Source organism: Nicrophorus vespilloides, unplaced genomic scaffold (genome assembly GCF_001412225.1).
Source record: "Nicrophorus vespilloides isolate i.1.1-1 unplaced genomic scaffold, Nicve_v1.0, whole genome shotgun sequence".
Taxonomy (NCBI): domain Eukaryota; kingdom Metazoa; phylum Arthropoda; class Insecta; order Coleoptera; family Silphidae; genus Nicrophorus; species Nicrophorus vespilloides.
In genome coordinates, this window is record NW_017099987.1 from 336434 (window position 1) to 360624 (window position 24191).

At 34.4% G+C, this 24191-nt stretch overlaps 5 protein-coding genes across 9 annotated transcripts; 2 read left to right on the forward strand and 3 right to left on the reverse strand.

The window, feature by feature from the left end:
- Positions 1-579: 579 nt before the first annotated feature.
- On the reverse strand, positions 580-4127 carry LOC108566532 (protein unc-119 homolog). Its single transcript, XM_017926462.1, has 3 exons — positions 3567-4127; positions 2922-3094; positions 580-1915 (listed from the first exon to the last, which is right to left on the reverse strand). The coding sequence occupies exons 1-3, from the start codon at positions 3914-3916 to the stop codon at positions 1797-1799; spliced, it is 642 nt and encodes a 213-aa protein (XP_017781951.1). The 5' UTR covers positions 3917-4127; the 3' UTR covers positions 580-1796.
- A 218-nt stretch (positions 4128-4345) lies between these two features.
- Positions 4346-5402, reverse strand: LOC108566572 (transmembrane emp24 domain-containing protein 2). Its single transcript, XM_017926536.1, has 3 exons — positions 5132-5402; positions 4783-5067; positions 4346-4722 (listed from the first exon to the last, which is right to left on the reverse strand). Exons 1-3 carry the CDS (start codon positions 5262-5264, stop codon positions 4532-4534), a joined length of 609 nt encoding a protein of 202 aa, XP_017782025.1. The 5' UTR covers positions 5265-5402; the 3' UTR covers positions 4346-4531.
- A 137-nt stretch (positions 5403-5539) lies between these two features.
- LOC108566571 (protein ABHD11) lies at positions 5540-6744 on the forward strand. The gene is made up of 4 exons (XM_017926535.1): positions 5540-6041; positions 6101-6330; positions 6382-6516; positions 6568-6744. Exons 1-4 carry the CDS (start codon positions 5628-5630, stop codon positions 6704-6706), a joined length of 918 nt encoding a protein of 305 aa, XP_017782024.1. The 5' UTR covers positions 5540-5627; the 3' UTR covers positions 6707-6744.
- A 157-nt stretch (positions 6745-6901) lies between these two features.
- On the forward strand, positions 6902-10510 carry LOC108566556 (PHD finger protein 12). Its single transcript, XM_017926506.1, has 9 exons — positions 6902-7170; positions 7241-7440; positions 7515-7717; positions 7769-8665; positions 9165-9378; positions 9438-9644; positions 9702-9834; positions 9894-10055; positions 10128-10510. Exons 1-9 carry the CDS (start codon positions 7123-7125, stop codon positions 10359-10361), a joined length of 2298 nt encoding a protein of 765 aa, XP_017781995.1. The 5' UTR covers positions 6902-7122; the 3' UTR covers positions 10362-10510.
- Positions 10511-10587: 77 nt separating this feature from the next.
- LOC108566557 (copper-transporting ATPase 1) lies at positions 10588-24180 on the reverse strand. 5 transcript variants are annotated; one of them, XM_017926509.1, is made up of 13 exons: positions 23886-24180; positions 23708-23831; positions 16036-16249; positions 15477-15669; positions 15233-15412; positions 14677-14832; positions 14099-14623; positions 13198-14041; positions 12586-13136; positions 12166-12535; positions 11866-12107; positions 11539-11803; positions 10588-10822 (listed from the first exon to the last, which is right to left on the reverse strand). In XM_017926509.1, the coding sequence occupies exons 1-13, from the start codon at positions 23917-23919 to the stop codon at positions 10708-10710; spliced, it is 3813 nt and encodes a 1270-aa protein (XP_017781998.1). In that variant the 5' UTR covers positions 23920-24180; the 3' UTR covers positions 10588-10707. The 5 variants fall into 5 exon arrangements, with proteins under 5 accessions (XP_017781998.1, XP_017782001.1, XP_017781997.1 ...); XM_017926512.1 differs by lacking the exons at positions 23708-23831; positions 23886-24180 and adding an exon at positions 22397-22533; XM_017926508.1 differs by lacking the exons at positions 23708-23831; positions 23886-24180 and adding an exon at positions 21377-21594.
- Between the last annotated feature and the right edge of the window lie 11 nt (positions 24181-24191).

Genomic DNA, 24191 nt, shown 5'->3' on the forward strand with positions numbered 1-24191 from the left:
TTTTTTTTATTTATATCGTTTTTTCGTAAATAAAATAAGTTAAAATAAATTGCGAATAATAGTGACAACTAACACTTCTGTTATTTTTCTACCTCTAATTTGCAGCAAAAACATATGAACCATCGAAACTGATTATAATGGAATCCTGTTTTTGCCAAATGAACTCACTAAAATCTTGTTTTCTTTCCTTTTGTCTCTTGCTAAATTATCTACTTATTGTAATTTACAGAATTTACGATAATCAATCACTGTGTTTACTTCTATTTATAGCTATTCAGTTTACCAAAATTCAAAACAAACTAAATTTTATTTGAGCAAAATAAAAATAAATTCTAAAATTAGTACACAAAATTATTTTTATTATACATAGATGATTTTCCTTTATAAGTAAAGTCTCTTCTTGTACGGTTTATTTATGTTTTATTTAATTCCTGGATTAATCCGGCGTCCTGGATATTAGTGGAACCGAATACTCGCACTCTGAAGTGTCTTTCAACTTACCAATAACGAAATAAAAAATGGTTATTTTTTAAATAAATAAACAAAAGCATAAAAAATTGTCAGTCAAAACAAAATTTATTTGAAGTACTTTCACAATAACAAACAAAAAAATATTTTAAAAAAAATAATCAAGTAACAAAATGGTTATGAAGAGTTTAATCACAATAAGAGAGAAATGCGTTAAATGCTAGACGAAATAATACTGCACAAAGGATAGCTGAATTCCCTTCTCCAAGAAACCAGTTACTGAATCAATATAATTAATAATATAGAAGAGGCAACTCGGGAATCCCTAAACATCACGGCTAATTTACAATGGGAAACTTTCGCTAGATGCATAATAATTTGGTATAGTTTTCAATCCATTTTTTTTTTCATCAATTAAAGCCACTCTAGAATCTCCTAAGACTGGTGTGCTCACACGAGAGATAAACTAGATATAATAATTATTGTAAATATAATACGAACCAACATTAAATAGATATTTTTAAACATTGTTTTATTTCTCGTTATTTTTATTTTTTTTCTTCCTCAGGATAAATCATTTCTTACCTAATCTGATTCGCTTGTCCTGTCCAAATGTACGCGGCAGGGTCGTTTCTAAAAATATCTCTTTCGGCTCTAGTAAAAAAAAACACAAGAAGCTTCTTTACTCTACGCAATTTTACCATTCTTCGGAGAATATCTCATCTCAATTTCAACTGTGAATGCGGCGAGTCTCTTAAAGCAATTTTGTGGTACATCGAAAACTAAAAGAAAACAACAACGAAATATTATCAATAAGAAAAACCGGTCTCATAGTAGTAGTCGTCGTCCTCATCATCGTGCTTGTAAATATTGTCCTGAATTACATTTTCTTCTCCTTCTTTCCACGTTTAAAACCCTTAACTAATCCATGCTAAATTCTCTCAAACAATTTGTGCCACACGTGTTCCATTTTTATATATAATTTTATTTATATACCTTGTGCTCCCAGCTTGTCGAATATTAAAAATAAATAAATGGAAACTGAATCGAACGTGATCAAAGAGAAATATTGTCCTCACAGTTTTAAAGATTCAAAAAATGTCAGTGCAACCACACGAAAGGCGAAGTTTCAATTGGAAATCAAGATTTTTTTTTGTTCTTTTTCAAATCAAAATTCAATTAATCAGATGGACAAAGCGGACTCTCCTCTTTTAGTTTTGTTTAATAGAAATCGTGTACTTTTGTGTTGCTGGTTTTCCGTGTTCTTGTAACAATTATTAAAAGTGGTGTTTTATTGCAATCCTGTCCGCTGCATTGGCGACTCCTAGTTACGTGGACTGGCCGCCGTTATAAGCGTAATCAGCCTTATTGTGCATAATGAGACAATCGTCGACGAAGTAGAAACTGTCCGAACGAGTTTCAAAAGGCGAAGCTATCATTTCCTTCACTGAAAAAAAAACAAAATACAAACTATTGAAATGTGTATGATGGATAAGGTAGAACTTCAGGCAAAGTAGGTGGAGCGAACAAATCAGTATAAATGTAATAAGTTTAGTAATGTTCACATTTATAATTTTTTTTTTATAAGTTCTCATGTACGGTAAGACCTCGTTTAGCGTTTCTTCGATTAAGCGAAGCCCAGAAAAGCTCTAAATTTTCATATTTAGTATATGTTTTAGTATATAATGGTAATATTGTTGCAGCCAATTAAGATGTGCCCATGACCTTGGAAAATGAGTATAAAATGGTTTAGAGATGAGCCAGATATTTGATTGGTGACATAGTCAGATATGTTATTGCAATAGTCTTCAGCAGAGTTGGGTAGTATTCCGAGAAATATAATAACAGTAAGCAAATAATATTCATGATACAAATATAGGGAATGGGATTAATGAGCCTATATCATGACAAAAATAAAACTGCTGTCCGGTGTACTTTATATAAAGGAATCAAAAGTACTATTCACTAATCTCTATGTTTTGCGTTGATAGGACTGCTAAGTAGCAGAGGACCATCAAAAGAACAAAATAACCTTTTGTATCTTATTGTGTAAAAAACTTTGTTTATTGTTTTCATATGTTTAGAGATAGCATTGAATGATATAATAGAATAATTATTTTTAAGATTTAAATTTTATAATTATTGTTTGTATAATTGTCAATACATATAAATAAATTTATATGTTTGTCTTATCTAATTGCGTTTTTTATTTCTATAAAATAAATTGCAGTGGTACCTCGATATACGAGTGCCCTAATATACGAGTGTTTTGAGATACGAGCCGCGCGAGCGAGCAATATTTTGCTTTGAGATGTCTATTTTTTCTATACCAAAATTCTCAAAATATCTCATATTAAAGTATACAGAGGAGTACAACAGTGTTTTGTTTAGAGCTTAGGAAGCGTTAAACGAGGTTTTACTAAACTTTGGTACAAAGTGTAAAGAAATCTTACCGAGATCATCGGGTAGTGTCGGAAACTCATAGATGTGTTCGCAAGTGTTTCGAGAAAATGGAATGCAAAAACCGAACTCGAAGTCGAATGTCTTCAGAAGCTTATCACGAAAGAAATGTTTCTCGATCATACGAAATCTATTCACTGGTTTGCTTCCAACCGTAAACTCAACACTGAAAAAAAAACATAGATGTTTATAGTATTATCTACATTGTAGCAAATTCTAGATTATTATTGAGTAAATTTCAAAAGTAGAACAATGAACAGTATATAATTTATACAGTATATAATTTTATGACCAAAAGCAAGTTTAGAAACTAATAAAATATAATCTTCTTTCTAATTGAACAACTTTTAATTTTATACAATTAGGTTTATGGAATGTAGATTATAGGAAACTAGCCTGACTAGATTGAATACCTGACAAAATCCTTAAGAAATTACTTAAAGGTGTATATTTTGATTTTATTAAAAATATTGGTTTAAACAACACAATTACTTAAAATTGTGTTATTCAAAGATAATATACATAAGTTATAAACCAAAAGCTATTGTTATGATTACAGTTAATAAATTAAATAGAGATAAACATGATACAAATATAATATTCATATAAAAATGATAAAATATGATTTTACAACTTACGTAGCACCAACAGTCTTAAGTTTCAAAAATTGTGGAGTAAATTGGTATCGAACAAATCTTCCAGCATTTGGGTCAATGGCTTCATCCCCCTCACCATTCTTCTCTGCATTCTCATCAGCATTCTCTGGTGTGGGTTTGGCTATCTCAAAGAGAACAGCACCACTCTCCAGGTCTCTAATTTTGAACCTGGTAAAGTCTATGTCATAGATGTTAGCCTCAGGAGTGCACAGGTAAGAATCTGTGACTTTACACAGCCTCAGCACATCATCAGGTGTTATAACTTTGGTACTCTCCAAGTTGTTTATCGGTATGTTTGTGAAGTTCTCACATTTCTCCCTCACCACACTCATACTTCCTCCTCTATTACTGAATGTTTATTACAATGTAAATTGGGAATTGCAAATCTCTTCTATCCAAAATACAGGACCTCTTAGAATAACTTGCACAATTTTGACATGACAACCCAAGTTTTCTAGGGCATTTGTGTTTGTAACGTGCTATTGACACCAGAGAGCGTTCTCTTTTATAATCAAAACAAGACGTACGGAATTAACGCCGCCCGCTTCATAAATTCTATTGTTTCCGAATTCGCGCATTATTAATGCGTACATTGGGTTGCGTCAATAATTTTTAATCGGAAAACCGGAAATACAGAAATTAATATTTCATAAAATAAAATCTATTTCAATTCGATATTCTTATTGCAACAATCGCTTAGAAACCACAATACAAACTTTTATTATTTGATGATGTGAAGGATTATATGGAGATACAAGTAGTTCAAGTTTGTATTAACTTTATTACAAAAAAGGATGGAAATAAACAAGATCTAGTTTACAAAATTTGACATACATTCAGTTTCACACACTCATGCAGAAAGTTTTTCTTTCAGTTGTAACATAAAATTAATTGAGAAAAACCGTTCATATATAAATATTATTCATATATATATAGATATTATTGTTTTAGACGACCATTCGAACTTCGAAGAATCGTTTCAGGTAGTAAACCTCGCCGACGGTCATGCATACTAGTACTACAGCCTCGAAGAAGGACCACAGGACTACCCTGGAGTTTGTGCTATCGTTTATGGATCTGTGGATTCTATCCCTGACCTGCATATATTCTTGCTCATGCTTTACGCTAGCCAAAGCTCCTGCAACATAAAATGGTTATTATCATTTCGTTTTATTTTATAAATTTTGGTTTGCATTACCACTCAATTCCTTGATCATATCCTCCAACTTGGTGGCACTTTCTCCTTCACCATTCTCTTCTGGTTTTGGAGGTTCTCCAATGGCCATATTGAACATGACAACTTTTGGAGTCATAGTGGACATCTTATTAGAGAAACAATAGGTGTAAACACCTGGAACATGTGCAGCAAATGTGTATTTTCCAGAACTTTCTCTTTCACCCTGGTGGATGACTGCACCATCTGGGCCTACAATACGGAAATCAATGTCCAAGAAACCACCTTCAGCAATTTCAAAAGTGAGACCTAAAAATAAAAGACGTTATTAATATATTTCTAGAAGCACTCAATGTTATGGTCAAGGACTTACCCATCTTGGTGCCAGCCTCCACTTTATCAAAGAAACATTCTTCAGCGTGAGCGTCCACAGTTATAAAATACGCCAAAGATGAGCCGAGCAACGAGCCCAGGATTACGAGAACACAGATAAATTTGGATAACATTTTGCTATGCTTTCCATAAACTATAAGACCATTAGCTTGTATTTATTATTTGGCCACGTAATAATAACCTAACCAAAGCACTCTTGTGACAGCCAGAACTAGAGATTGTCTGATTCTAGCGCCATCTGCTCCAGATACAGAACCAGTGGAAGCAAAGCTCTAAAAATTTAAATATATTTGAATCTTTGTTTACTGAAGAAATTCGAATTGTTTCTTTAAATTTTAATTCATTAAATAAAGATATCTCAATTTTAGATTATCGTTAAATTGAATCCACCCCTCACAATTACGTAACAGTTGCGTATAGAACGTTTGTCAACTTCACAATTAACCTACAAGTTGTCCAAATTATTAGTAAGAAATATGTTATTTACTACTGTCCGAAGTTCTTTAAAGTCTATTTATCATAAAGCTGCATTTTCAACCAAAGCTAATCCGAAAAGTAATGTAGAACCGGTAAAATTGGCTTTCGCCTCATACGAGGCCACCTCAGGGGTTGAAGGACCTCCACCACTAGTCATAATGCATGGTTTATTTGGTTCAAAAGGAAATTGGAACAGTTTGTGTAAAGTATACCACCAAAAGACCCTTCCACCTAGGAAGATCTTCGCTGTCGACGCTAGAAACCATGGCGATAGCCCGCACTCTTCAGAACATACCTATCGCCATTTAGCTGAAGATATCAAAGCCTTCATGGACTCATTCAAAATAAAGAAAGCTTCCCTCATGGGTCACTCCATGGGCGGAAGGGCCATGATGCTATTCTCATTGCATTATGTAAGCGTCAAACATATCAGTAAATTAAATCACTGCATATTAATGATTTTCTTTAAAAGCCAGAAATGGTGGATAAGCTCATAGTTGCGGATATTTCCCCGGTACAGACCAGTCCCAGCTTGAGCTCTATGCCAGGTCTCTTTGATCTCATGTTGACCACGAACCTACCGAAAAGCGGAGCGATGTCCACAGCCAGGAACAAAGTCGAGATGCAGCTAGCAACGAAAATCAGCGACAAAGGTTTGCGTCAGTTTTTGCTCACGAACTTGATACAGAAATCGGACGGAAGGTGATTCATGTATACAAAATAAAACAATATTTTATTGTTGATTTATTCTAGTTTCGCCTGGAGAATCAACATCCAAGCTTTAGTGGCCAATTTTAAAAATAATATAGCTGCTTTTCCCTCTACAAATGATCTCACTTTCGGTGGACCAGTACTATTCGTCGGTGGAGGAGCTTCAGACTACATCCAGTAATAATGTATTTGAAAACATAAAGTAGTCAACTTAATTATATGTTGTAGGAAAAATGATCACAGGCAAATCAAGAAGATATTCCCTGCTGCAAAATTCCATTACATTGATGGAGCCGGACATTGGTTGCATAGCGAAAAACCAGCGGAATTTTTGAAGACTACTCTAGATTTCTTAAATAGCAAATGATTTGTAACAAAAGATTAAATAAATTATAATATAATTAATTGATAGAACTTATTCATAATCTACATACATTCATTATGTATATTTAACTGATTCTTATGTTCAAACTGTTATTGTAAAACATGAATTTGTGCAAGTTTGGTTGCCTATATAGAATGCTCTTTCAGTTGATATATTTACAATACACCGAAATGGTTGTCAATTTAGATTATTATTTTAATTGTATTATTTAGTCAATAACCTCGTTTAATTCAATAGTAACGAACTCAAAAGTTAATGTAAATTTCGGTGTTGTTAATGTGTGCTGTGATCGAGTGGTGTATCTACATGTATAGGAATGCTGTAAATGCTCTTGCCTTTCTAAATAGTTTTAACTCATGTAAAGTATTGTACAAATTTTATTTAAGTACTTAGAAACTATGGCTAATGTGGATTATGAACTGGATGGATCTGGAGGGCTGATGGCTGTAAGGCAAACTTGGTTCTCAATGATTATACAAGTACACTTTTTATACTGTTTTTTTCATGTATTTATAGCAAGTGCAAGCCTTAATTGCACCTCCAGTGAGTGAAGATAAAGCATCTACAAGTGCAGCAGCTAAGGCTGCACAAAAGAATCATCCATATTATAAGAGGCCAGGCAGGGGCCACAATCATGATCTGTGTGATAGCTGTGGTGAGGGTGGTGATTTAATTTGCTGTGATAAATGCCCATTTAGCTTTCATTTACAATGTCAGTAAGTTATTTTATCTCTATATTTTATTGCACTCTATATTGTAAGTAATATATTCCATTTTTTTAAAAAATTAGTAATCCACCTTTAGAAGAACATGATATTCCAGAAGGTGAATGGCTGTGCCATAGCTGTCGTAATAAAAGTCTGAAATCTATGCAATCAAAGACAACAAACTCAATGGCACTTCTGATACGGGCTGCCAGTTTAGAGAATCCAAAACAGTTTGAATTGCCCAGGCACATGATGGAGCCCTGCTACTTTCCAGGCACTGATAAAGGTAATTAATTTATTTCAAATTGAAGTTGTATTTTATGGAAAATAATTTTAGTTGAAAAGTTCAGGGCTGGGAAGAGACCACCCACCACTGCAAGCACAAGTACAGCAAATCGCAAAGACACTGCTTTGCCGTCAAGCAAATGTTACGTGTGCTCAAAAACATGCAGAAGCGGAACGTTGATATCGTGTGATTTTTGTCCATTGTTTTTCCATTTGGATTGCTTGGATCCGCCATTGGCAACTCCACCATCGGACAGATGGATGTGCCCCAATCACGTTCAGCACATCCTTGATTCCAAGCTCTTGACATCATCCTCAGCAACAGAAAGAAATCGTCTATGGGCGCAGTACGCCCATCAGCCAGTTGATCAAGATGCAATAAAATTAGAATTCTTTCGGCGCGTGCATAGATCCAATCCGCCGTTTAGGTTTAAGGTGAAAATGAGCACCAGGAGGAGAGTCTCAGTTCCTATGATGGTGAAAATGCATTACAGGAAGCCAATAGCTTTATTGCCATCCCTCAGAGATGTCCTCAGATTGAATACTGTAGTAAATAGGGAAATTTTTGAGATTATCAAGCAGGAAGTGGATCAGATGAAGGAGGACGAGATTAAAAGTGTCTCGGATGATGTGGAGATTGTGTCTGAAGAAAGATGTGACGATGTTATGGAGACTGTTGATATGACTGAGGATGATGTTGAGATGGTCACTGAAATGGAGGTGGACAAGGAAGATGTCCAGGAGAACGTTTTCGAGTTAACAAATGAGGCTGGCGAGTTTTTGGAGCAAGTATTAAAGGAGGAGAAATTTAAACGAAGTGTTGAGAAGACGACGAAGGAGGAGGTAGTAGAGATTAAGGAGGAAGTTAAACGCGAACATCACGAGGAGAAATGTTTGCCCTATAATGGATGCGATTACATTTCAGATAATTCATTTGAATTGATGGAAGGTATGTTACTATACTATAGAAGACAAACCATAAAATTAATATTCCTTCACTTTAGCAATTGCTATTTTTTAATTAATGAAGAAAAAACAATGGGTTATAAAAATCTAGAAGAAGTAGCTTTTCAAATGAATGTTCTGAAATTTTGCAAAATTAAGTGATTCATATCAAATCAAATGACGTTTCATAACAGCTGATTAGTAATTTTTAAGGCTGCTGCCAACGTACATTTGTTAAAGAGAAAGATACCAATAAGTATACTTTGTGTAAAACATGAATTTAATTTGAATGTATTTTTGTTTTCTTTTGCCATTGTTCTTGAAATCATTAAATGTTGATTACAGTGCAGTAAAGTTCTGATTTATACATTGTTTCGATTTGCTAAAGTTTGTTTTTGTTGTTTTTTTTTTGCTATTAAATAAACAAACTTCAATTGTTTTCAAACGCGAGCCCTGGAAAGAGGTTGTATAGTTGTTTTCTGACGTTTGATTTTGTTTAAAAGCCGAACGCGAGCTGCGACAGATCGACGATCGGGTGCTAAAGCTGTTGGCGTTGCAACGGATCCAACAGATTTTGTACACTCAGCAGCACACTGAAGAGTCCTACCAGCTCTCAGCTTATCTATCTCAAGCCCATTCCAGCAGTTTGCAATCCGTATTAAGGAATTGCAACATGCCACTGCCAAGCCAGCTTCTAACAGCAGCTGATATTGAGAGGTACTAATCAAAGTTGTGTGTAGAGATATGCTTCAATTGATGGGTTTTCGTTTTTTTAGAATAGCTAGGGTGTTTTCGAGTCCTAAGAAGCAGAGGAACTCGGGGAACGGTAGCAGGATTATAGCTTCTGGCGTCAGCAGCTTGAGGGCCAGGGCTATGCTATGTCCGGTGGTGTCTAAATACTTTTACAACGTGCGGAGCAGCGATGGCACCGAGATCAGACACGACGCTAGTTTCATGGGTTACAGACCCACAGTGTCTGCGAGGTAAATCTGGTAAAGACTGGTTTCGTGTATAATATATTAAAATGATGATGTCTTTAGATTCCCAGAGGCTCTTTCAATGCGTTATCGGAGTCTCTCGATTGGTAGAGGTGCTGCAAACCATCTCCAATTGGATCGTTACGGGCATTGCAACAATGTATCGCCTAAGCATGCCGTTATATTCTTCGATGAGGTATTAATCAACACTGTTAGCAATACACTTTATAATTAATTAATCAATTGTTTGTTCAGTTTACTAAACAATACGAATTACTGAACTATTCGCAACACGGAAGTTACGTGAACAACGTGCTCTATTCGAATCACGTAATTGAAAGACCGCACAAGGTGAATCATCACAGATCAGCGGAATTGGATAAACAAGTTAGGGATATTGTGGATAAGCGCAGAAAGGTGTTTTTCATATTCCAATTAAATTTTAATTTGAAATTATTAGTTCTAATTTTCTTATATGTATTTTTGAAGGTAATGCGAAGGTGTAAGAGTATGAATTCTGACGCAAAAATGATCTCCATGGATTCGAATCTCGGGAAGGAGTGTTCCTGCGTAACGGGGACATCGGGCAACAGACATTTGCCTCCCGAAGAGCAGAATAACAGCGCAGGATGGGAAGGTTCGGCTTTGTTACATCACGGCTCCCTATTGCGTTTCGGCTGCGTTTCTTTTGTTTTCTCTATAGTGGACTGCGCCACGCTATGAAGAAACTTACTTAAGCTCCATTTGCCCACTTAAGTGTAATTTGTATTTGTATACAAAATTAAATCATATTCAACTTCCAAAGTCGATTATGTTATCCTGTGCTGCTTTTCCTTCACTTCCTTTGCTCAAAACAGATAATTTAAGATATGTCGTCCTTATTTTATTTATATTATATACATTTCCATTTGTATAAGTACATAATTATATTACATATATAATAAATTCTATAAAAATACTGTGATGCGTTTTCTTTTTAAATAAATCACATGAAAAGGTTGAAACGAATAACGAATTGGCGTGGAACTTAAATTTAAGTAAGTAATAATAATTATTGAATGAGATTATTTTAGAGAACGCAAGATGGGGAGCTGTGTGGCTTGACGTTGAAGTCGACGCTGACATCGTCTTCTTGGTCTCCGTTCAGAAGATACTCCCTTGTGAGTCTGTTGCGGTTCAGGAATCTGGAAATGAAATCAAGATCGTATTATCATTACAAATCCGTTGCCAACATAAAATCCATGATTTTCAAGAAAAAAATAAAATTATATCTAAGATGATAACGTTCAACAGCACACCAAAAGATAATGAGAGTCCAAAGTCCAAACTACTTGAATCTTTCCGCATTCCATTCAACACGGCCATTAAAATCAATGAATCGATTATATTTGTTCAATAGTCTATACATCACAGGGGAACATCGATTAGTTGAAAGTACATTAATAACGAATCGATTGTGGAATATTGAAGGATTTTTGATATACGTATTATTTTTTACTGAAACTAGAGTACATCACTCATAAAAACGAATTTAATTCAAATCAATTATAATAAAATCCATGTTAATTAAAAATAGAAACAACAGTATCTAAATGATATATCACAATAAAACTAAAATTAGTATATGTAGATGAAAATATTTAGTCAATTAATTACTGCACTGTGATAACTTTTTACAAAAAAAACTTACTATTTTTTACTTAGAATAGGTTTGTTTTGATTGTTTTTTTTTAGAAAAGAGAAAGGTTTGTAGAATAAAATTAAATGCATTGTCTCTTATGATTCCATAATCTCTTAATAAAATTCACTATTAAAAATAAACGCATTCATGACTTCAAATCACTGTAAAAAGCAGAAAATAAGAGTTTTTTAATAACTTGAAGAGATATGTTAATAATACCTTGAGAGGCCAGTTGGGGTAGTTGGACTAGTTTGCTCTATATCGTCAAGGCCACGGTGGATGGATATCGTATCCAATTCAACGTTGTTCCGAAGCATTAGATACTCCGTTGTTGTGAGTTGCTCTTTCGTTGGCTTCTTCCACAGCTTCAACAATAAACTACTACTTACGACTGAAACGCTGCTAAGAGCCATGGCACCGCTCGCCATCCACGGGGCAAGCATAAAACCAAACGTGCTGAAGACACCAGCAGCCAATGGTATACCTATTTAGATAAATTATTAAAATATTATATATTGCAAATATATAAGCAATTTTGAAACTTACATAATAGATTGTAAAGGCTGGCTAATAAAAAATTCAGTCTGATCCTCTTTACAGTTTTTCGGCTGAGTTCTAAGCAGGCAACCACGTCAAGAAGATCATTGCGCATCAGCACGACGTGAGCGGCTTCCACGGCAACATCAGTACCAGAAGCAATTGCCATTCCAACGTCAGCTTGGGCCAAAGCAGGTGAATCGTTGATACCGTCACCGACCATACAAACCTTTATCCCTTTACTTTGCAATCTGAAAATGTACAAGAATATAAAAAAGTGGAAAATTATATAATTTAGTCAATCAATACTTCTGCACTCTAGCAACTTTGTGGGATGGAAGCACTTCAGCGTAGACTTTCGAGATGCCCACTTGTTTTGCTATGCTCGCAGCCGTCTTCCTGTTATCACCGGTTAAAAGAATAACCTCGAGACCCATCTTCTTCAACGAGTATACGGCTAAATGAGCTTCAGGTTTAACGGTATCCGCCACGCTGACCATCGCCACAATGTTACCATTGATCGCGCACAGAACCGCCGATCTTCCTTGCTCCTCTTCAGCCATCATCTTCCTATCCAAATCGGCGCTGACTATCAAACCGTTGCGATTCATCCACTCACGATTACCCACGATCACGTTGTATACAAAATTCGGATCGCTTTCATCGTCATTCGTCATTCCTAAATATACAAATTACAATAAAACAAAACTAAAATTCAATTATATTTACCAATAAGTTGTCCTAATTTAAGTGATTGTGTGTTAGCAACTTCTACATCAACATCATTTAAGGTAATGATGCCGGAACTTCCTGAAGCGCACACGCTTAAGAATCTCGAGAATTCCGTGGAGTTCTTAGCAGCCGAAATGACTTGCTCGATGCCACTTATCTTACAACGCAATCCGCATCCAGGAACAGCTTGAAAGTCGCTGCTGCTGCCTATAGCCTCGCATTGGAAGGTCTCTTCGACGAATCGAATAATGGATGAAGCAATTGGATGTTCCGAGTTCTTCTCCGCGCAACCGAGCACCGCAAAAATCACCGATGGACTTAATTGGTCGCCCAGCAACCACACCGCAGCCACTTCCGGTTGGCCCTTGGTAATTGTTCCGGTTTTATCGAAAAGAATCGCTTTTACTTTGTGTGCATTCTCCAGAGGTTCGGCTCCCTTGATTAGGATACCGTTTGTTGCTCCAACACCGGTGCCTACCATGACCGCGGTGGGAGTGGCAAGACCTAAAGCACATGGGCAAGCAATGGCCAATACGCTTAAAGCACATCTTGCAAAAAAAAATTAAATAATGTAAATTATTTAATAATTAAATGTATAAGTAAACTTACTTGAATACGAATTGAAGAATCAATTCGGTTTTGCTAAAGGAATGTTTTTCGTGTTCTGAAATGGGAAGATAACTGATGTCGATGAATCCGATGATGGACCAAACTACTAGCGTGAGGAGAGCCAAGAAGACAACTATGGGAACGAAGTAACCGGCGATACGATCCGCCAACTGTTGAATGGGAGCCTTAGATGTTTGCGCCTCTTCCACGAGTTTCACAATTTGGGAAAGCGTGGTAGCTTCTCCGGTATGGGTGGCTTGCATTACCAAAAGACCGTGTTGATTAATCGAACCGCCGATAACTGAGCTGCCTTTCTTTTTATTCACCGGCATACTTTCGCCCGTAATGAGGCTCTCGTCGCACATAGATTGTCCTTGGATCACTTTCCCGTCCACAGGGACTTTGGCTCCGGGAACTACCTTCAGGTAATCACCCCTCTGCACTAAATCCACGTTAACGGTGCGTTCCTTTTCGATATTATTCTTAGGACCCAAAGTGACTAGGACTGCTTCGGTGGCTTTCAAAGACAGAAGTCGTGACAAAGCTTCGGATGTTTTTCCTTTAGCAATGTGTTCCAGCCATCGACCCAAGCTAATGAAGACTAGCAACATGGGTGGTGTATCGAAGAACGTCTGCGGAGAAGTGTGTTGCTGCAAGATCATCGCGGCTGTGACAACACACACACTGTAGATGTAAGATATGGACGTTGCCATAGCAATTAGCACATCCATATTGGTAGTGTGATGTTTCAACGCCTTGTAAGCTTGGATGAAAAAGTGACGTCCACCGAAGACTAGTACCAAAGTTGATAAGGACCACATAACCAGATTTTCCAAAGATAAACCTACACGATAATTAATATAATTAATGCATGTGCTTTGCTTTTATCAAACAGTATTACCTGGTACAACGCAGCACATGTCAGAATGTGAAGCCCCAGCTGACATTAAAGCCATGAAATAGATCATGGCGACCATGCACGGTCCTCCGAAAGTTAACGAAAATAAGAACGAATTTCTCCATTTACGAATCTCCTGCTTCTGTTGCAAGTAATCACCATCCTTCTCGCGTATGAAAAGCTCGGCCTTGAAACCTTGCCTCTCGATGGCCTCTATGATGTTTCTAGGTCCGGTGACCTCTGGATCATATCTAAATTTGCCCTTATGCGTAGTCAGAGCTACGGTCGCGTTGATCACGCCATCCATCTTACTGACGTGTGATTCAATTTTGTGGACGCAACTAGAGCAGGTCATTCCTTCGATCCTCAAGTCTACCTCGGCCTCTCCAGCTCCGTTACTTTGCAAAACACTAGCAGGAAAGCCGAGTTCTGTGATGGAGGCGGCTAACTCGGCGGGAGTTACTACAGAAGGATCGTATTGGATCTCTGCCCTCGCAGCTAAAAGAGCTACTAATATCTTGTGACAACCTGCAAAACAATACAATACATTAAACTATTTTCTAACCGTTTAGTTTGGTTACCATTTATTTTGTAGCAGTGCTTTTCGATAGCTGCGACACAGGATCCACACGTCATCCCCTTCACGTGCAATTGGCAGGTGTGCAATTTTATATTGATAGCCACGGATCCATTACCCACAGCTTCTTTAGAAACATTGGATTTCTTTTCTTCAGAATCTATATAATTAAAAGCAAAAGCAAACCATAAAACATATTACTTAACATTTATCATCAAAATAAACCTGTTATATATTTTAATCTATACATGTTTTCATTGTAGGTGGATTAATGGTAAAATAATATAATAGAAATTGAATTTGAATGAGGCATATTGTTGGTGCATTGTGCAGCATTTTTGCCAGATTTAAATTTTCATGTTTTAATGAATTGACGGTGAAATTGTCACGGCGTTAATTATTGTTTTCACTGATAACGCGAGCGCATAAATTATATTGTTTTGGTAGGATCAAAATCATGCACTTTTACTTCATATAAGTTATTGAATTTTTTATGAGCGCGTAATCTTTTAAATGCTTATGTTTCTCCAATATTAATGAATAATGGATTCTTTAAATACCTTTTTCCCTTTCAACGATTTTGCCGTCTACACTTTTTACGTAGGCATCGAAGCCCATATCGTTGATTTGCTCACTAATCTCTTCTGGTGTAATGATGCTCGATACGTATTTGATGATGCCCTGCTTCCCTTGAAGGTTTACTTTGATTTCCTTGACTCCTTCATTGGTGGATATCATGCCTGAAAGTTAAGGAAATGATTTGAGCACATTCTACACGTTGATTTAAACTTTTTTCTTATTTACCTTCTATGGTTTGTACGCAGGAATTACAGGTCATGCCATCAATGTACACCTCGCACTGGCTGACTCCGTATTCGCTAACGAGAAGAGGAAGCGGAGCCTCGAAGCCCATATCTTCGATGGCGTCTGCTATGTCTTGAGGCTCTAACTGGTTCGGATCGTATGAAACGATCGCGTTCTTTTCCTGCAGATCGACCTGGAACAGCAGAAATGACAACTCAATTCCATATCTTCGTATTTGAGTCATCGGCCGACGCGTGCCTCAATAATCGATGCGATTGATAGCGTCCCACTCTTCGCGTCCTCCCCAAGGGAGAAACCAAGTGCCCGGCTCGTGCGCCAATTGGCCACTTACCACTCACTATTGGCTGTGAATAATACAACTCGAATGCGATAAATTAGAACAACTAAAACATTTTGCCTTGCCGATAACAGATTCTATTATAATAGCTGCAATTCGAATTGTTGTAATGTGACTAACGCTTGATTGTGATAAGAGCATGCATGTATACACATGTATGACTTCTTTGATTTGCTTCTCATTCGCAGTTGTAGACCCTACCTTGATCGAGTTGATGCCTGGTTTGCTGCCGATTGTTCCTTCAATTGATTTCACGCAGGACTGACATGTCATTCCAATGATGGAAATCTTTAGGACTTCTTCGGTGCTAGGAAGAAGCTCTCCATTCGCACCATCTCCATCGTCGAAGTACAGGAGCTCGTTGGAAGTCTGATTGATCACCGGTTCATATCCCGCCAACGAGTCCGAAGCCTCCCTAAAAAAATTACACCAAAAGAAGGTAAACATTTCGTATTCATTATTACAAAATCAAAATATTTTTTATTATTACTGAAATAACAAAATATAAATGAAATCATTTATGATAAAAAAAATATATATAGTTCAAATTGCAAAATAATCATGTGACTCATACACGCCTAGATGCTTATATTTCATCTTTCACTTTAATTTTATGCGTTTTCTAAATGAAAGCGCACTGCTGCTGCTATTTACAGAAGCTATAACAATTTCAAGTTTATCGAATTTCTTTTCTAATAATTATTAGTTCGATACAAACAATTCATATCAGAATCTGAACGTTAAGTTTATAAAGACAAAAATACAATTTCAATTGATTTCCACAATCCATAATATATTTTTCTGTTTATTTTAGATATGAAAAAACTTTTAAAATTAATTTAAAAAAAAATGGAGCAATCAATTCTTGATTAATGAAATTCCATCGAATGTAAGAAGAAAATAAATAATTAGAGAATTTACATTTTTTAAGAACCTCCAAACCAATCTTAATTTGTTCAAGGTCTTTAGTTAACTTTCATTTCGGTAATTCGATTCAGCTTCTTTGTGCTCTGTATTTTTGTATAAAAATGATATGTTATGGAATACATATAATATCCAAAATGTTATAATAAAACTAATTAAAAAATGTGTAATTAATTAAACGTGTTTAAAATAAATATGAAAATAGGTACGTGAGTGCTTATTTGCGTAATAATACAATTAGATAAAGTCAACTTAGACCGATAATAGTTTGTATCAGACAGTAGATAAATATCTATCTAGTTATTTCATTATTATAAACTATAATACAAAAAAAATAAACATACATATATGTTTAAAAATCCATATTATCGTGTTAACGCTAATGAAAATCGCAACCACTGGTTATTCTACATATTTTAACAACATATCAGGAATAATAGTTACACAAAAGATCTTATATTATCCATTAGAAGATTATATAAACATGTTCGGTATAGTATTTTATAAATAATGCATCTTAATACTATTCGTAAAATATATATTCTATTTACCATACACAATATTATTTCATCACCAGAAAAGACCCGATTTTTATATATCCTATAGAAAATATTATGAAATTGACAAATTGTTTTGTCAATTTGTCAGATATTTGTCATATATTATTAAAGTTATAAATTTATCAAATTAAACGAATATTTTGAAAGTTGGTAATATTATTGTAAATAAAAATCTATACACAAAGTGCATAAATGAGAAAGTTTTATTAACGTTTCATGTTGCATATAAAATAAAAATAAGCATTTCAACTTCTTCTGATAAATTGTACAATAAAAAAGTACTACATAAATACAAAAATCGGTTATTAACCTGTTGATTTGTTGCACACAAGCGACATTTCAAAAATAGCGACAAATATTTAAAAAAATATAATATGCATACATTATTGCGTTCATTCACGTAATCACGTTATGTTATATTCTTATATATAAAAAAAAAGTTATTACATTAAAAGTAAAAGTTTTAATTTCTAATCTTGTCGCTTCATTATTTTCTGTTGATGTTATTTTAAAGAAACTCCAATTTTCCAACACTGGAAAGTTTTTTTAGACTAACCGAAGTGCAATTATATTTTGCACTTACCATGAATAATTGAAATTACTATAAACTTAGTCTCGCTTAACGTGCATACCAAGTATTTGTTTTTTTTTTACATTTAGCTCACCTTGACTTCCTTCCGAACATTGTATCTTTTGTTTTCTTTTTGCACTGAACCTCGTCCTGTGTAACTAAACTGGAGACATCTGCTACTAATCATGGATTTTATGATTAGTAACAATAATGCAAAAGCTGAATGGAGATAAATAGTGATACTGGAAATGATGGTCACACGACAGTGCACTATTTCGTATCGTAATCTCCTTGGTCACACAGTACGGACACGGCATGGTTTTGCACTTTTCTTCGCGAACAAACATTTTGGAGCGTGTGCAACAATGAAAATTAAACAATCACAAGAGACACGCGAAACATATGAAGGCGAAATGTTACTCATTAAATGTTTTTTTTATCAAAAATATTGTAGATAAATGCTCTAATTGTTAATTACTGTATGCATACAAATAAAAACCAACTTAAAAAACATCATTTGTCTACAGTTTTAAAATATAGAATATAATAATTCAACTATAATATTCTGTATATTTCCATTTAAACCAGTTTCATTCATTCATTTGGTAGCAGTTCTCGCACGTACAGCATATCGCTTGTGCAACTTTCCTTTCTTTGCTGGAATATTTATTTTTATTTTTTTTCACAAGACGCTTGATCGATTATCTCATAATGTTAACTGTATTTAATAGATTTTCCTCATCAAAATACATTAATCCCGAAAGTACAATAAAGATAATTACTTTACATTTTTACTTATCATTCATTCATTCAAACAAAATAATTAAGATATTATTCATGACGATACAAAATTTCATTTCTCTCTCTCCATCAATATTTATACACATTACCTTGTACACCATATTCTAATTTCTTACAGATTATGATTAAATTAACGAGACATTTAAGAAATTTCGTTTAAATATTTAAACTTTATTTTGTTTCTCCAATGCATAGATATGAAGTATATTATCGCTCCGTTGTATTTCCATCTATATTTTGAATTACAAATTTGAAGTAAACTGAACATAATGCTTTGTTCCTCGTGCATAAACACTTAATAATATTAAAATGCCTTGCACATTGATAATAAACGCAACAAAAAATTATACATCCATTTTTAATATTTTCGTATTATCTCGTTATTTAAACAATATTGAAATTCAGGTATATCCACGGAGAATATATGTGTTGGAAGAATGTCCATAATGAAAATTCTTTCTCTTTGCTCCCATGGAAACGGTCTCTTCGACCCTTTATTGAGAGATTGTGCGACGCGCGAGGAATACTCTGGATGAAAGGAATGTCATAATTATTTTTTTATTTAATAATTGTTCTTGGTTCTAATTTAGGTTATATATAAAATAAATTTATTTAATTAAAGTATATTTTTGTTGTTTATATATATAAAATTTTCGGTTCCGACAATCGCTGAGAGATCAAGGACTAGCTAGAAAACATGCACTCTAACATTTTCGTCAATTTCGATCATTTAAATTGACTTGTTATCCATATCAGCAATGATGTTGATACGTTCGATCCGTGCAATAAAACGAGAAGTTAATTCGCAAATTTGACGTTAAGCAATGATAAAATAAAGTATCGCTGTTAGTATAAGCACAGTTCTCCTGAGTGTTGATGATAAACAGAAACCGTTTGAATCGGAATCTGCACGGAGTCATTAGTACTTACAAATTGGCGATAACCGAAATAAATATGTAAAGCGCATATGCAATCAAAAAGGTTCGATTTTCTAGCAAAAAATTAGGATCATCATCAGTATTATCGCTTTTCGTTACGTATCGAATGGAAACTGTGATTAACAATTTCTTTATCGTGCTGTTGAACCATCGCAGGGATTATCAGTTTTCATTTTAACTGTTTTTTTTTATATATAAATTAAGATGCGCGTTTCTTTTTTTTAGATACGTTTTCCTCTCCCGGTGAGAACTTGTTGCATAACATTGGAATGGTGCAAAGAAGAGCTCTTACCAATCCAGCAGCAGAGGCTCTCGATCATCCATTTTCGAAACACCGAAAACCATGGTTTCACGTCGTCTCTCCAATTGGAGCACCAAAACTGAAGTGTGGTCTAAAAGCGTAAGCGGACCGGCGGGTCGCACGTTTCACGGCGCACTGGGTGTATATTACATATATATCACAAGGATGGCTTTTCCAATCAATTCGGAATTGGATAAGCAGCAAAACGTCGGAAGAACCCACGCGACACTGATAAGAAGGGCAAGGGCCCTCCGCTCTAGTTCCAGCACTCACTCGCTCACTGAATTATCTACCTAGTATATACCTGATATCAAAATAACAAATAAAGGGAAAGAAAACATAGAGTTCTATATCCATCAACAAACCATCCGCAAACAATAAACTGGGTCTAGTGTTTCTTATGATTGCATCGAGCAAATAAAAGAAAACATCCTCTGCTCCCCACTGTCGTCCCCTTATCGGCAGCAGACCGTATTAGCTTTTAATATTGATAAGACACCTCGCAACATTCGCCGAAAAAAATATATATATATAAAATATGGTTCTATCATCTAATGGTATATCCGAAAATAAGTCCCGGCAATAAGTCACTTCTTATCGGCAATATAAGAAGTGTCTTTTCTAATGATCAGTCGAACGGTGCTCCACGAGTTCATGGTCTATTAAGTTCTTGCAATCACAACGCATCAGGTGAGCATTATTTGTTGCTGGAACCTAATTATCAGCAATAAATCGTTTATTCAATAATGATACAGCACTTCTTACAAATCCCTGCTACACCATAATTCATAATTAATAGCACTAATTCTAGATACAAGTGCAAATATTATATATTTAATTATAAATAAGCAATTACTAGTCTCCGAAAACTTTTCAATTCTTAGCAATAACTAAATAAGGCAATAATTACATTTTTTTGTAATTATTCATATATTTTTTTCAAATTTGAAAACTGAGTAATTGTTTCCTACTAAATGACGATTGAAAAATGAATGATTGAGTATTGCTAATAATTTTTACATTAACAAATTGTCTATATTCTACTAGATACCATTTTATATATATAGTTTTAAAATTTAACAGTATTTGGTTTATTATCAAAGAACAAATGCAGGAATAAATAAGACACACCGAAATTGTTCAATGAAAATATTTGTTTTGGTATTTCCCATAATTGCATCAGACTTGTTTAATTACAGCATTCGCAATTCTTTATTTGTTTCCGTCGATTTGATTTAAGTAGTTTTGTTACAAAGATTAATACTCAATGTCATTTTAAAGAAATATAATATTATTCTAATCCAGTATGTTTCAACCTCTACCTCTCAATGCACACTTGAACCTTTAGTTAAACATCTGCGGAATTGAATATTCTAGAATAATATTAATGAATTATACATTTAATGCTTAGTTACTTAAAACTGTACATGCCAAAATAAATACTTACTCCTTACTTATTCGATTAAACCAATTTAGAATTCCACGAATATAGTTTATCTTTGAGCAAAGTCGAAATGGCACTAATATAGTAATATATTGCTTCCTTTTAAAGTAATGTTCAAACGACGCAAAAATAAGTTTATTTTTCAAAATTTTAATTGGACATTTTGTAGTTAACAAAGCCTCGACGGTATCAACGAAATGCGACATATAGTAAACTACTAATGAATTATCCCAGTAATTGACTGCATTACACAATCATCAAAGTCGTTACTTACGCAAACTATAAATAATCCAGAAATGTTTCAATAAACAACACTAATTACCTTCATTTTTTATTTCGTATGCAAAGTACCGAACGAATAGTCCGAAATGTCGTACGAATTTCTTGGTTCCTATGTAAAGACTGGCAATTCTGTCCTCTGTTTTCTTTGGAAAACATTGCAGGAAAACCGCAGAGCATAACAGATATTCGCAAGAACCGCAAAACAAAACAGGCTTATCGCGGGATCTCGCTCAAAATTATTGAGAACTGCGTTCAAGAGGATATTCATAAAACATATCCCAGATAACGATCATAAAGTATATTATTATTGCGCAATCCTATTAAGTTAATTAACAACTTCATACATACTCGAAAGTGTATGTGCATGTGTATAAGTTATCTAAGATCGATCCGGTTTATATTTCCGAGTGGACTTTTTATTATAATCAAAAACAAGATATTAATGTATCTGTAATGCACAATCTTCTACTTAAAATAATTGAAAAATCTTAATGTAATTATATAATTCATATCATTTTGTGACTTTCAAATACCTAAATATTCTCAGTTCAAATCGATAATGTAGTCATTTTTAGAGAATGTTGAAAGAAAACTTTATATCAAAGTTATCACTAAAACTGTTAAACCCAAACACTATTAGATATATTTATCTGAAGTAATAAAATAGTTACAATACAAATAGAAAAGTTATCGTTGTTAAACACATAGACTAGTATATATGTAGTTGGAGGTGTTGTTTACATTTGTCTCAAGAAGTTGTAGTTAAACATCACGGCAGTATGTAGAAATAACCCACTGTTAAAGTGCACCAGGTGCTTTGCCACGAGATTTACATCGCCGGAAAACTAATCTTTCGCGGTTATAGATAGTTGTTGGAGAGAGCCAGTTCTCAACTGAACTCGAAACGAAACTGTGTGTCTGCAGCTGGCATTGAAAGTGATTTTTGCTGTAACGGAAAACGGAACACGACGACTGAGAGAAAGTCGGGCAAAAGCCAGAAACCATTTGAACCATTCTCCAACGAACGTTGCGTATCTCTTAGCCTTAATAGTCCAATATTAGAACTTAAAAAAAAATGGAATGTGTATATTCACTGTAGAAGAATTTTTCAAGTTCAATTGCGCAATATACTTGCCTAATCTTTTTGTTTCAAAGTTTCAACAGTTTTTTTTTATATTTATATAATTATAAAGAAGTAGGTGTTTCCTCATTTGTTTTTGAAACTATTTTTGTTTTCTTACAATTCTCAATAGATTTAAATAAAGTACGGCTTCGATCAGTGAGGAATCACTGTTTAAAAAATTCAAAACAAACTAAATGTGAATTGAGCAAAATAGAATCTAAAGAAATAGTACAGAATTTTGTTTTTATAAAACAAACGAACCCGTCCAGTGAGCCACGAGTCAAAAAAAGTTTGGCAGACACTGCTCTAAACAGTCAAATCTCTTTTTGTGCTATCCTTGATTAGTCTAGTTTCAAATAGTGCACTATGAGAACCATTGCTGTATATAATTTTAAAATATTAATTTGTTACTTAATATAATAGGTAAACAATTATTTCTATAAATCATATTTAAAGAAAATAGTTTCTTATGGAAATACACATTAATAAATAATAATTGTAATTTCGTAAATAACCAATATATTAAGCAATAGACAAAGGTTAAATGAAATAATGTTAGTAGATAAGATTTCAGGTCAAAATAGAACATTATTTAAATAATTGATGGAGTCTATTGACAAAATATTTTTTACAAATGAACATCATTTGTTTTCATCGAAATGATAGTGCTTTATTTCTATATCCTAGCAGCAAAATGAAATTATAATGCAGATAATAAGTTTTAAATAAAAATACGTTTCTAGTGGAGATAAAAAATGTAAATAACGAGTAGTTCTATACAGCCTGGATTAGTTCAAAGTGTTAACAAGAAATAATAGCATAATAATAATGGCGGCAAAGCAATCAGCTGGCCTTTGTGATAAGGAGGATTTACATAATACTATTATTTAATCTCAGACAACACACAAAGAAATAGGGTAAAGACTTACTGTACAACTGTGAACTTTCCTTTAGGCAATACCTCTGCATATGAGCCATCTGTGGGTGCAGACACAACCCCATCAAATTTGTGTATCTGCACTTTGAAATCCTCAAAATTCCCTGAATCATCTCCTGGAACAATGACAATTGTCAATAATGAACTAATGGAATTGAACAATACTTTACCATTCAGTGTGAACTTTACTGTATCTCTATCCATGTTTGTTAAATGCTGTGCACATTTAAATTTCTTTTGTGATGAATCAAAAGTATATGTGTGTTCAATGTATTTTTAAACTATTATGAAGATAAAGGAACCCCCTTTGTTGATGAACCACTTGCTCCCAGTTGATAAGACAGTGTGAGTCAACATCACAGACTACAAAAGCATTTATTTTCGTGGGTGGGTTCGGGAATTGCGAGAAAAATTTAGAATGTTTTAAAAATCGGGAATCCCACCCCCAACGTGATAACCCACGAAAAACATAACCA

What these genes read in the sequence shown, in the direction of transcription:
- LOC108566532 (XM_017926462.1), bottom strand. Translation starts at nt 3,916, where the DNA reads ATGAGTGTGGTGAGGGAGAAATGTGAGAACTTCACAAACATACCGATA. An exon ending in CTTAAGACTGTTGGTGCTAC is followed by an intron (nt 3,095 to 3,566) that starts GTAAGTTGTAAA and finishes TTTTTTTTTCAG; the next exon opens with TGTTGAGTTTACGGTTGGAA. An exon ending in GACACTACCCGATGATCTCG is followed by an intron (nt 1,916 to 2,921) that starts GTAAGATTTCTT and finishes TTTTTTTTTCAG; the next exon opens with TGAAGGAAATGATAGCTTCG.
- LOC108566572 (XM_017926536.1), bottom strand. Translation starts at nt 5,264, where the DNA reads ATGTTATCCAAATTTATCTGTGTTCTCGTAATCCTGGGCTCGTTGCTC. An exon ending in GGAGGCTGGCACCAAGATGG is followed by an intron (nt 5,068 to 5,131) that starts GTAAGTCCTTGA and finishes TTTTATTTTTAG; the next exon opens with GTCTCACTTTTGAAATTGCT. An exon ending in TATGATCAAGGAATTGAGTG is followed by an intron (nt 4,723 to 4,782) that starts GTAATGCAAACC and finishes TTTATGTTGCAG; the next exon opens with GAGCTTTGGCTAGCGTAAAG.
- LOC108566571 (XM_017926535.1), top strand. Translation starts at nt 5,628, where the DNA reads ATGTTATTTACTACTGTCCGAAGTTCTTTAAAGTCTATTTATCATAAA. An exon ending in TGCTATTCTCATTGCATTAT is followed by an intron (nt 6,042 to 6,100) that starts GTAAGCGTCAAA and finishes TTTCTTTAAAAG; the next exon opens with CCAGAAATGGTGGATAAGCT. An exon ending in GGAGCTTCAGACTACATCCA is followed by an intron (nt 6,517 to 6,567) that starts GTAATAATGTAT and finishes TATATGTTGTAG; the next exon opens with GAAAAATGATCACAGGCAAA.
- LOC108566556 (XM_017926506.1), top strand. Translation starts at nt 7,123, where the DNA reads ATGGCTAATGTGGATTATGAACTGGATGGATCTGGAGGGCTGATGGCT. An exon ending in CTTTCCAGGCACTGATAAAG is followed by an intron (nt 7,718 to 7,768) that starts GTAATTAATTTA and finishes AAATAATTTTAG; the next exon opens with TTGAAAAGTTCAGGGCTGGG. An exon ending in ACAGCAGCTGATATTGAGAG is followed by an intron (nt 9,379 to 9,437) that starts GTACTAATCAAA and finishes TCGTTTTTTTAG; the next exon opens with AATAGCTAGGGTGTTTTCGA.
- LOC108566557 (XM_017926508.1), bottom strand. Translation starts at nt 21,579, where the DNA reads ATGTCGCATTTCGTTGATACCGTCGAGGCTTTGTTAACTACAAAATGT. An exon ending in CAGGCATCAACTCGATCAAG is followed by an intron (nt 15,670 to 16,035) that starts GTAGGGTCTACA and finishes CTGCTGTTCCAG; the next exon opens with GTCGATCTGCAGGAAAAGAA. An exon ending in GCACTGCTACAAAATAAATG is followed by an intron (nt 14,624 to 14,676) that starts GTAACCAAACTA and finishes ATTGTTTTGCAG; the next exon opens with GTTGTCACAAGATATTAGTA.